The sequence below is a fragment of the Pan troglodytes genome, chromosome 12, assembly GCF_028858775.2.
Source record: "Pan troglodytes isolate AG18354 chromosome 12, NHGRI_mPanTro3-v2.0_pri, whole genome shotgun sequence".
In the NCBI taxonomy this organism is placed as follows: domain Eukaryota; kingdom Metazoa; phylum Chordata; class Mammalia; order Primates; family Hominidae; genus Pan; species Pan troglodytes.
The window spans coordinates 84,108,665-84,121,316 of NC_072410.2; the positions used below are offsets into that span (position 1 = coordinate 84,108,665).

General features: G+C 45.7%; 1 protein-coding gene across 2 annotated transcripts in view; it reads right to left on the reverse strand.

The window, feature by feature from the left end:
• Positions 1-12,092, reverse strand: part of GALM (galactose mutarotase) — a 73,243-nt gene extending 61,151 nt beyond the window's left edge. The window contains exons 1-2 of one of the 2 annotated variants that reach the window (XM_009442346.4): positions 11,638-12,092; positions 1,271-1,425 (exon numbers count right to left, since the gene is read on the reverse strand). In XM_009442346.4, coding sequence (XP_009440621.1) covers positions 1,271-1,425; positions 11,638-11,827 — 345 coding nt within the window. In that variant the 5' untranslated portion in view covers positions 11,828-12,092. The remainder of the gene's footprint in view (positions 1-1,270; positions 1,426-11,637) is intronic. The other variant, XM_054678349.2, reaches the window with a different exon arrangement.
• Between the last annotated feature and the right edge of the window lie 560 nt (positions 12,093-12,652).

Here is a 12,652-nt window from a genome sequence, read left to right on the forward strand (position 1 = left end):
GCAGAAGAGAAGAAACTGTGGCCATTAGTGGCCATACATGTTCCTGTCTTCTCTGGCTCTTCTCTGGCTCTTCTCTAGCAAATAACCTGGGTGGTATAATTTAAAAGAAAGTTAACTACTGAAATTTACTCCTGCACAGCCTGAAATTAGACTAGTAAGAGAGCAATCACTGGGGTTAACCCATAGACTCCCATGGGGCTAGGAAGCAGGAGGCCAAGCACTCCCACCCCAGGGAGAAGCTGTTCGATCAATTTGCTTTCCTGACCTTGTTTTCTAGGGATCTGCTTAAAGAATGGTCATTTTCATGTGGAGAGGAGGAACTGGGGAGAATCTGATATGATTTTGAGGCATGAGGCACTTCAGTGGAAGGGCAGGCCTTGGTGCAGGGCCATGCTGCATGGGGCGGGGGGCTTAATGACAGGTACAGGGAAGCATGTTGGACGGGGGCACCCATGCAGCCTGGGTGGACACCAGCAGCTATGGTGTAAGAATGAGTGTTTTGGGCCAGGCAGCCCTGGTTGTCCCACTTAGGAGTCATGTGGCCCTTTATTTATTTTTTATTTTTTATTTTTTTGAGACGGACTCTGGCTCTGTTGCCCAGGCTGGAGTGCAGTGGCGTGATCTCAGCTCACTGTAACTTCCACCTCCCACATTCAAGCGATTCTCTTGCCTCAGCCTCCAGAGTAGCTGGGATTACAGGTGGCCGCCACCACACCCAGTTAAGTTTTGTATTTTTCGTAGAGACGGGGTTTTACCATGTTGGCCAGACTGGTCTTAAACTCCTGACCTCAGGTGACCTGCCCACCTCGGCCTCCCAGAGTGCTGGGATTACAGGCATGAGCCACTGTGCCTGGCCATGTGGCCTTTCAGTGCCTCAGTTTTCCCATTTAGTGATAACACAGAGTTTTAGTAAGAGTAAGAGATAATATATGTCAATGTCTTGTCCAATAAGTGGAAGATACTGTTATCAATCCACATCTCTTCAACCCGACTCCCTGATCTCAACACTGTGAGAAAGTTGTTTCTCATTTTTCCTAAGTCAAAGGTTGACATCCTTTCTCTTGAGGCTCCCCTGTCTGTTCCAACAGATGAACTAGAGAAGGATGGGTCCTAGCACATGCCCATTGCACCTGCTGCCCTGAACCATGGGAGGGGCCTCTTTCCTGCATCTCACCACTCATGTGCTCTAGGGCCTATGACTGTGCCTGGCAAGCAGAAGGTATGCGTAAAGTGAGCCTAAAGGGAACTCAGTCACATGTGCCGTACTTACTTTATCAAACCCTCTGACTCCTCCATGCAGACTGTTGGGTTCCTTGTTAATGGCCAGGTGATACTCCTTCCCATCCACCTTGAAGGTTCCTTTGGCGATTCGGTTGGCCACCCTCCCAATAACTGCTCCAAAGTATGGCTGCTTTTGGAGGTATCCTGCAAGGACAAGGGATGATAGCACTTTTAAAACTTCAATTCAGGCTGGGCACGGTGGCTCACACCTGTAATCCCAGCACTTTGGGAGGCCGAGGCAGGCGGATCACAAGGTCAGGAGATCGAGACCATCCTGGCTAACACGGTGAAACCCTGTCTCTACTAAAAATACAAAAAAATTAGCTGGGCGTGGTGGCCGGCACCTGTAGTCCCAGCTACTCGGGAGGCTGAGGCAGGAGAATGGCATGAACCTGGGAGGTGGAGCTTGCAGTGAGCCGACACCGCGCCACTGCATTCCAGCCTGGGCGACAGAGCGAGACTCCATCACACACACACACACACACACACACACACACAAAAAAAAAAAACCCCTCAATCCAAAGGTGTGTTGCATGCCACTGTCCCCCACCTTCTTCAGAGGAATGCTGCACATGGTAAAATCTTGGGCATGTCAAAGTCCTCACTGAATCACAGAAAATGGCTTTCATTACATATGATCCTTTCCTTTTCCAAAAGTAATTAATATTCATTATACAAAATTGTAAAGAATTTTATACAGCACAAAGAAAAAACTGAAATTATCCTTCATCTCATCACTCGAGAGAGCCACTGCTAATATTCTTATGTGCACACACTCTTCCATCTTTTAGTACATGCATCTGTGTGCTTTTTTCTTTCTTTTTATAAAACTATTTGTTGTGGTGGTTGTTGTTAAGACAGAGTCTCACTCTGTTGCCCAGGCTGGAGTGCAGTGGCCCCATCTCGGCTAACTGCAAACTCCACCCCCCAGGTTCAAGTGATTTTCTTGCCTCAGCCTCCTGAGTAGCTGGGAGTAGAGGCATGCACCACGACACCCAGCTAATTTTTGTATTTTTAGTAGAGACGGGGTTTCACCATGTTGGCCAGGCTGGTCTCGAACTCCTGACCTCAGGCGATCCGCCCAACTTGGCCTCCCAAAGTGCTGGGATTAAAGGCGTGAGTTACTGTGCCCAGGCTTTTCTCTCTTTCAAAACGTCTTATTGTAGTGTATGCACCTATTTTCAATCCAAAGTTGACTCTGAGTAACTGAAACTGCAGGAAGCAAAACTATGGTTGAAGGGGGACTGTATAACACTGCTTTGTAATCTCCTTTTCTATAGGCCAAAGTTATACTTTCGTGTGGTCTTGAGGGGAAACGATCTTATTCTTTCTCTTCTTATTTTTTTTAATCACATAGTTAGTACATTAAAATATCCTTTAAAGAGAGTTAGGTAATACACAAGGACATAGAGTAGGCTCACCAGAGGAAATATAGAATGCCTGGTTAAATGTGAGTTTCAAATAAACAATAAATAATTGCTTAGTATAAGTATGTTCATGTTATTATTATACATGGGACATACTTATACTTTAAAAGTTGTGTCCAGGCGCGGTGGCTCATGCCTGTAATCCCAGCACTTTGGGAGGCTGAGAAGGGTGGATCACGAGGTCAAGAGATCCAGACCATCCTGGCCAACATGGTGAAACCCCATCTCCACTAAAAATACAAAAATTAGCTGGGTGTCGTGGCCTGCGCCTGTAGTCCCAGCTACTTGGGAGGCTGAGGCAGGAGAATTGCTTGAACCCAGGAGGCAGAGGTTGCAGTGAGCCAAGATCATGCCATTGCACTCCAGCCTGGCGACAGAGCGAGACTGTCTCAAAAAAAAAAAAAATAGTATAAGCTGTTTATCTGAAATCCACATTTAACCAGGCATCCTGTACTTTTATTTGTGAAGTCTAGCAACCTAAACAAGGACTAAAACACAAAAGCCTTCCTTCACCTCTCCACTCCCCTCCTTTCCAATGGTAACCACTATTAACAGTCTGGCACGTACACTTCATTTAAAAATTTGAATTAACTACATATTAGCAAATATAGAAATACACAAACACACATATTCCATATAAAGACAATCATACTATATAGAATATCACACTATAATCGTACATTGTTCTGCAACTTTTCATTTATCAAATATCTTCAGATCGCTCCATGTCATGACATATCTACCATATTCCTTTTTATTTTTTTTTTGAGTTCCTTTTTTTTTTTTTTTTTTTTGAGATGGAGTCTCGCTCTGTCGCCCAGGCTGGAGTACAGTGGCGCGATCTCAGCTCACTGCAAGCTCCGCCTCCCAGGTTCACGCCATTCTCCTGCCTCAGCCTCCCGAGTAGCTGGGACTACAGGCACCCGCCACCATGCCCGGCTTATTTTTTGTATTTTTAGTAGAGACGGGGTTTCACCGTGTTAGCTAGGATGGTCTCGATCTCCTGACCTTGTAATCCACCCGCCTCGGCCTCCCGAAGTGCTGGGCTTACAGGTGTGAGCCACCGCGCCCGGCCTGCTTTTTATTTTTTTTTAGAGACAGAGTCTTGCTCTGTTGCCCTGGCTGGAGTGCAGTGGTGCAATCTTGGCTCATTGCAACCTTCATCTCCCGGGTTCTACCAATTCTCCTGCCTGAGCCTTCTGAGTAGCTGGGGTTAAAGACACACGCTGCCATGCCCAGACAATTTTTTTTTTTTTTTTGTATTTTAGTAGAGGCAGGGTTTCTACTGTGCTTCATGTTGCCCAGGCTGGTCTCAAACTCCTGAGCTCAGGCAATCCACCTGCCTCGGCCTCTCAAAGTGCTAGGATTACAGGTGTGAGCCACCCCGCCCAGACCATATTCCTTTTTATTTTTTTAGATAGGATCTCACTGTCGCCTATGCTGGGGTGCTGTGGAGCCATCATAGCTCACTGCAGCCTCGACCTCCCAGGCTCAAATGATCCTCCCACCTCGGCCTCTGGAGTAGCTGGGACCACAGGTATATACCACCATGTCTGGCTAATTTTTTTACTTTTTATTTTGTAGAGACAGAGTTTCCCTATGTTGCCTAGTCTGGTCTCGAACTCCTGGGTTCAAGTGGTCCTCCCGCCTTGGCCTCCCGAAGAGTTTAAATTACTGGCATGAGCCACCGCACCCGGCCCCATATTACTTTTGATGGCTACATGGTATAATAATCAGCATAAACTGTTTGGGGCCTTTTTAGGGGAGGGGCTGTAAAAAGCAAAGTAGCGTCCTCATACTTACAACTTTGGGCGTGGGCATATTATGGTACTTTTCTTCTCTTTAAATTCCTCTGTGCTTACTTTACGATGGAAAAGATTAAGGTCTGGAGATGGTTTTCTGTATTATCACCAAGATTACTTTCCACTCTAGTTTTCACTTAGATGTCCTCTGAATTCCATTCCCTTTTCCCGTGGTACTCTGTATCTGTCATGTCTACTTCAGATCAGCAGAGAATGCAATTCAAGCATATGAACTATTTTTTCAAGGGATGGAGAGGCTCTCAGGATACAGACCCTGAGCTGATTAGGCCAGTTACAGGTCACAGGTTTCCATTACCCAACTGGTTGGGTACAAATTAAACATTAATCCTTCTCTTCCAGGCCTTTCCTGGTTTGCTTCTTTGCTAATCTGCAGGTGCATCAGAGTGTTGCCCATTGACTATCATAATAGCTAACACTTACTGAGTGTTGTGTTTTTTTAATACGGAGTTTCGCTCTTATAGCCTAGGCTGGAGTGCAGTGTGCGGTCTTGGCTCGCTGCAACGTCCGCCTCCTGGGTTCAAGCAGTTCTCCTGCCTCAGCCTTCCAAGTAGCTGGGATTACAGGTGCCCGCCACCAAGCCCGGCTAAATTTTTTTTTTTTTTTAATAGAGATGGGTTTTCACCATGTTGGCCAGGCTGGTCTCAAACTCCTGACCTCAGGTGATCCACCTGCCGTGGCCTCCCAAAGTGTGTCCCAGCCACTTTCTAAGTGCTCTACATTTACTTCATTTCATACTCAGAATGTTTCTATGATGTAGACACTATTACTATCCCAATTTACAGATGTGGAAACTGAGGACAGAAAAGTTAAATAACTTGCCCCAAAACACACAGCTAAGTAGTGGCAGAACCAAGACTTGAATCCAGACAGTCTAGCTCATGAGTCCATGTTCTTCAGTATCAAATTATGTGAAAAGCGCAGGCTTTCTGGTTATTAACCTTACCTCCATCCCTAGGCACAGGCCAGGCTGATCTCTCTCTCTCCTATTCCCACCTCTCCCCACCTTCTTCTCTTTCTGAAAATAGCTTTAAAAGCCCATACACTGGTTAACCAAAAGGAGTCCCAAAGAGCCGAACAATCTTTCCTTGGTTTTGTTTCATCCGCTTTTCAGAAGCTCAAAAATTATAGAAAAGCAGAATTTTTTTTCTAAAAAACAAGATGTTTGACTGTAGAGATTTTTGAGTCCTACTTTGATTCATTCAACAAGTGAACACTGAGCTCCCGCTCTCTGCCAGAGGCACACTGGGTGTTGGAGACTACCACAAAGCCAACAGCAGGCCTCCTACCACATGGGCTTGCAAGAATTCCCTTACAAGTGACCACTACCCAAAAACAATCACGTCATGGAGATAAGAAGCACTTGCCAGGCCAGTACCTTGGTTTGGAGGAATAGCGTTTTTTTTTTTTGTTTTTTTTTGTTTTTTCCCCATAATTATCAGGGGTTTTTTTGTTTTTGTTTTTGTTTTTTTGAGACAGGGTCTTTCTCTGTCACCTAGGCTGGAGTGCAGTGGTGCCATCACGGCTATTTGCAGCCTTGACCTCCAGGCTCAGGTCCCCACCTCAGCCTCCCAAATAGCTGGGACTACAGGCATGCGCCACCACACCTGGATACTTTTTGTATTTTTTCTAGAGACAGAGTGTCCCTGTGTTGCCCAGGCTGGTCTTGAACTCCTGAGCTCAAGTGATCCTCCCACCTAGGCTTCTCAAAGTGCTGGGATTACAGGTGAGAGCCACTGTGCCCCTGGAGGAATAGTTTTTAAGAATTTAAGCACAGCAGAAATCCTGTCTCTGAAAAACCCTTTAGAACAAATAAATTTTATACTACCTTCAAATGTTACTGATATGCTTTGGCTTTGTGCTCCCACCCAAATCTCATCTCGAATTGTAATCCCACCTGGTGGAGGTAATTGGATCATGGGGGTGGTTCCCCCATGCTGTTCTCGTGATAGTCAGTGAGTTCTCACGAGATCTGATGATTTAAAAGTGGCAATTTCCCCTCCTTTCTGTCTCTCTCCTACTGCCGTGTAAGATCTGTCTAGCTTCCTCCTCGCCTCGTGCCATGATTGGAAGTTTCCTGAGGCCTCCCCATCCATGAGGAACTGTGAGTCAACTAAACCTATTTTCTTTATAAATTACCCAGTCTCAGGCAGTTCTTTTATAGCAGTGGACTAATAGTTACTAAGCTTTCACATCAAATTGGAATTACAAAAAGTGACAATCCCCAAATCCCGAATAAGGCATGGCTAAAAATTTGTTTTGAAATGCAGAAAATACTGTTTTTCATGAAAATGTTCAAAGTTCCTAGGTCAAGCCATGAATATTGATTTAACCAAGTCAATTGCTGAGCTTAGAGTAGAGGAAACGCTTGCCCCTTTTCCTGGGCAAGGCACTGGCGAGAATAAATTAATAAATGCTTAATCATGGGATATGGCCCTTTCCACTCCTCTAACAACCCAAGGACCACACTGTGACACCCAATTTGGACAGCCCAAAATTAGCCAGAGTGCACTAAAGTCTGAAATAAAATTACTCACCACTCTCAATCAAAACCCCCATTCACAGAATGACTTATCCTGTAGTTACATGAAGAAAACAATTTAATTAATAAGCACTTTAGTAGTCTCAGATAATTTATATACTTTTTAGTGGCTGCTTGCTGTCCTAGTTGAATCGCCATGCCATTTTTTGCAGTGTTAATTAAGTGAAATAAAAAGTTCTAGTAGAGTCAGAGATGGTATTTGGGGGCAAAGGAAAGAAAGGGGATAAAAATGATTAATTGCTCACTCTGGTCAGAGACGTATCAAATATGTGGTCAGATATGGTTAGACACATATCACAGCCCATAGCTCATTAAATCATCACAATCCATTTGTTTCACGTGAGAAAATAGGTCTGGAGAGTTTAAGTAAATTGCCCGGGGTCGCACAGCTTTAAGGAAGAAAGCAGAACTTTAAACCAGGAATTTTCAATGCTCCCACCAGGGTGCTCCTGGGCGTGAGCGACAATAAACTGCAGCCTCTAACCTGATCCTTTTTTTCCCTCATCCCTGCTTCTGAACCCAGGTTTTCTAAAGGCACTAAATTTACTTTTTCTATTTTTTCCTTAATGCCTCTCATGGCAGTTAATAGCCAGGTCTTTGGTGGCAACTGGGGGAAACATGAAAAGGAAGGCGTTTCAATGATTGTATGGGTAGGTTGTTTATACCTGTGGCTTATAAGCAAATATTTTCAGCACAGGCTTTGAAAGAAATCATAATGACTGTAGGTGGGACATGCCGATGAAAAATATTTTTAGGCTGGGCGTGGTGGCTCACACCTGTAATCCCAGCACTTTAGGAGGCTGAGGTAGGCGGATCACTTGAGGTCAGGAGTTTGAGACCAGCCCTGACCAATATGGTGAAACCCCGTCTCTACTAAAAATACAAAAATTAGCCGGGTGTGGTGGTGCCCACCTGTAATTCCAGCTACTTGGGAGGTTAAGGCATGAGAATCGCTTGAACCCAGGAGGTGGAGGCTGCAGTGAGCCGAGATAGCGCCACTGCACTAAAAAAAAAAAAAAAAGAAAAACTTTTTTTTTTCTTCTTTTGAGATGAAGTCTTGCTTTGTCACCAGGCTGGAGTGCAGTAGCACAATCTCGGCTCACCGCAACCTCCAGCACCCAGGTTTCAGTGATTCTCCTGCCTCAGCCTCCTGAATAGCTGGGATTACAGGCATGCGCCACCATGCCCAGCTAATTTTTGTATTTTTAGTAGTGATGGGTTTCACCATGTCGGCCAGGATGGTCACCGTCTCTTGACCTTGTGATCCACCCACCCAAAGTGCTGGGATTACAGGCGTGAGCCACCGTGCCCGGCAAAAAACATTTTTAAATACAAAAAAAGGTTGAAAAACTCATAGGAGGCATTACTGATTTTTCTAGGCTGTTGTAGCAGGACGAGCCGCAGACAAAACTCCTTAGACACCGGATTAAAGAAGGCAGACTTGCGTCTCAAAAGCCGAGCTCACCGCGTGAGCAATTCCCGTCCCTTTTAAGGGCTTACGACTCTAAAGGGGTCTGCGTGAGAGGGTCGTGATCGATTGAGCAAGCCAGCGGTACCTGACTGGGGGCTGCATGCACCGGTAATCAGAACAGAACACAACAGGACAGGGATTTTCACATTGCTTTTCTATAAAATGTCTGGAATCTATAGATAACATAACTGGTTAGGTCAGGGGTCGATCTTTAACTACCAGGCCCATGGCGTAGTGCCGAGCTGTCTGCCTGTGGATTTCGTTTCTGCCTTTTAGTTTTTGCTTCTTTCTTTGGAGGCAGAAGTTGGGCATAAGGCAATATGAGGGGTGGTCTCCTCTCTTACTGTAACTAAAAATTTATATAATTTTCTTCTTTAGAATTCTATGAAAGAAAAAAAATCCCATTTTCCCAGGGAGAAACTGAACCATTCTGACCTCTGGTTATGGCTGTCATCCAAACAGTTTATATAACCTGTCTGGGAAATTGAAGATTGTTCATATCTAACTCTGCAGTTACAAAAGGACCATGTCTCATGGAATTATCCACGCTCAGATCTTCCGCATGGCTCAAAACCATTTTTGGGATATGGTAATGTCAAGATAACCCCTTATTCTGTCAAGTCTTTAAAAAAATTTTTTTTAAGTTTAAATTTATTTATTTATTTATTTTTATTTATTTATTTTAGAGACAGGGTCTCACTATGTTGCTCAGGCTGGTCTCAAATTCCTGGCCTCAGGCGATCCTCCCACTTTGGACTCCTAGGATTACAGGTGTGAGCCACCATGCCGGCCTCTGTCAAGTCTTATTACTTTAAATTATTTACCTCTGTTGGTTTATATATACTTACATACTCTGATGGTTTAAAAGAATATGCAGTGAAAATTAAGTCTCCTTCCCATCCTCTGCACCCTGGGTACCCGGGATCCTTTCTTAACAACCACTGTTACCAGTTTATTGTTAACATAGGTTTTAATGCGCTAGAAATGTAGTATCAGAGCACCATCAAAATAGTAACAGAGTGTTGTATATCTCCCCTGTAAGAGTCACAGCCCACACCTCTACAACAAACACAGGGTAACAAGAGAAAAGCAAAACAGCTGGGCACAGTGGCTCATGTCTGTAATCCCAGCACTTTGGGAGGCTGAAGTGGGAGGATTGCTTGAGGCCAGTAGTTCGAGGCTGCAAGTCAGCTATAATTGCACTACTCCACTCTAGCGTGGGTGACAGAGCGAGACTCCACCTCTAAAAAATAAAAAATACATAAAAAAGCCAAACAAATTTATTTGATTATAGTTTTATGTGACACGGGAGCTTTCAGAATGAAGACCGACAGATACAAGGAAAACAATCCATTTCTATGCTTAGGTCCAGTGGAACATGGACAGCCACATAGAAATATGATTGGACCAAAAGGGTAAGATCTGTTGCTAATAGAGTGAGTGGGGAAACTCGGCAAGGCCTGTGTTCAGATTTTTCTTGGCCTCCCCATGCAGCATTCCTTCCTCCGGGTATGGGGCAGGACCCCTCTGGAATGAGGGTCTTAATTTCTTTATGGTCAGCTGTTACACAGAAAGGCAGAGGGAAAGGTTAGAGTATATTTTTATTTTTTTGAGATGGGGTCTCACTCTGTCGCCCAGGCTGGAGTGCAGTGGCGCAATTTCGGCTCACTGCAACTTCCGCCTCCCAGATTCAAGTGATTCTCCTGCCTCAGCCTCCCAAGTAGCTGGGATTACAGGTGCCCGCCAGCAGCCTGGCCAACATGGTGAAACCCCATCTCTACCAAAAACACAAAAAAATTAGCCGGGCATGGTGGTGTTCAACAGAAAGCTGAGTTTTGTTTTTTTCCCTGAGGAATTGAAATTTGCTCTCTGTTTTTTAAGATAGAGTTTCGCTCTGCCACCCACGCTGGAGTGCAGTGGCGCAATCTTGGCTCACTGCAACCTCCGCCTCCTGGGTTCAAGCTATTCTCCTGCCTCAGCCTCCTGACTAGCTGGGATTACAGGCACGTGCCACCATGCTCAGCTAATTTTTTTGTATTTTTAGTAGAGACAGGGTTTCACCATGCTGGCCAGGCTGGTCTGGCCAACATGTAACCATGAGCCAAGTTACATATCTTACATATCGGAAGAACCAAACAGACAGAATGACACACCAAAAGGAAAACCTCAAACCTCCTCTCCAGCAGAATTTGTCTACGCCCCAACCACTGAGCAGAGAGTATTAACTCTCAGTTTCCCTTTGCCAGCTTTATTTCACACCTCATTTTCTGTCTAGTTACACCATGGTGCTAAGAGAGCATGATGTACATTTTCCTTTGCTGCAATCAAGCTGCAATTGTCATTCTTTATTTATGCAATTACTGAGTTAAAGTCTATCTCCCCAGCCAAACCGCAAGAGTGGGGACCTTGTCTGTCCTGTTTAATGAGGTCGTCGGATTAATAGAGTTTTCAAATGTATTAATTAATGCCTGATCCTAATTGCCCATGGATTCTGGGATAAAAGTCCATCCTAGTTGGTAGGAGACCTGATCTCTGAGAAGACACTGAGTTGGTCTTCTCTATTTTGTTCCTAAATGGTTATTGGGTAGCTGGTGTACTAGGCAACCACTGAGCTTACTGGAGCATTTCTGAGACAACCAGGCCTCAAAGATAATCTGATCAAGGAAGAAGGAAGTAGAAGAGGCAAGTATTTGAATTTCCTTCTTCAGAAGGGAGGAAGTGGGAGCCACACCCCCTCTTGCCTGCTCTTTCCTCTCCAGCCTTCTCCAGGTATCAGGCAGTTCAAAGATTAGGCAGTTCAAAGATCGCTCCAGGATCGCTGAAGTGTATCATACCATCAGCTGACCTTTTACGTTAACTGGGGCAAAGCCTGAACGGATAACCAGAGGCCAACTCCCATAGCTTATTTATTATAGTTTTTCCCAAATGCCGGATGGCCGCACGGCCCTCTATGATGCATGCGCTTGCAAGTCAGACGGTCCCAAGCTAGGCGACTTTCCCCCTTGGTCCCTCGCATTGCAAGTGGCCCGCTAGATCCGGGAGGTATGTAGCGTGGGCCTGGGGCCTGCTCGCAGCCCAGGGCACAGTTCAACCCACCTTCCAACTCGGCGAAGCCAAGCACCACGTCCGAGGCTCTCCCCTGCCTGTCTTTGACCTCTAGGGCTGTGATCGTGCAGCCCCAGGAGATGATGTCCACTCTCAAGAGGTCTGACTGCAGCTGGAACTTCTCCACTGTCCCTCCTCCCGAGGGCAGCTCTCCAAACACGGCCCTGGTCACCGAAGCCATAGGGAAAGTTTGGCGTGTGCAGCCACTGCCCGCTCTTCAAACTCCAGCGCTCGCTAAGCTAGAGGCGACCCAAGTTTACAGGAGAAGGGGCGTGACTCGGCTCAGACTCCTCCCTTTCCCTGCCTGGATTTAGGGAGTGACCGTTCCTGCAAAAAATAGTCCCTGGGGGCTTTCTATATCAATCATTTGCCTGAGGGTAACAAGAGGGGCAAACTTTGCAGCCACACTTGCTCTTCTTTTCCTTGGCTCGTCCTGGTTGCATTGCATGTTGGGAATGGTAGTTTTTGGGAGGTGAAATTGCATTTTGGGGCTTGTAGTCTTTCTAAACTCGAATCCTGGGTTGACAGTGTTCTACCCCCATCTCCCCACACCTCAACATGTAATGAGCTGGTCATTAATGTCGGTGGCTATCAGACGAAGAATGGGAAAATACAGATAGCAGACTTACAGTGAGACCGATCTTGGGAGAAAATTAGATTTTAACTCTTTGATACAGGGGGTAAGAAGTACAGCAGTAGTTGGCCGGGCTCGGTGGCTCACGCCTGTAATCCCAGCACTTTGGGAGACCGAGGCAGGCGGATCACGAGGTCAGGAGATTGAGACCATCCTGGCTAACACGGTGAAACCCCGCCTCTACTAAAAATACAAAAAAAAAAAAAAAAAAAAAAAAAAAAAAAATTAGCTGGGAGTGGTGGTGGTGGCCTGTAGTCCCAGCTACTCGGGAGGCTGAGGCAGGAGAATGGCGTGAACCCGTGAGGCGGAGCTTGCAGTGAGCCGAGATCACGCCACTGCACTCCAGCCTGAGTGACAGAGCGAGACTCCGTC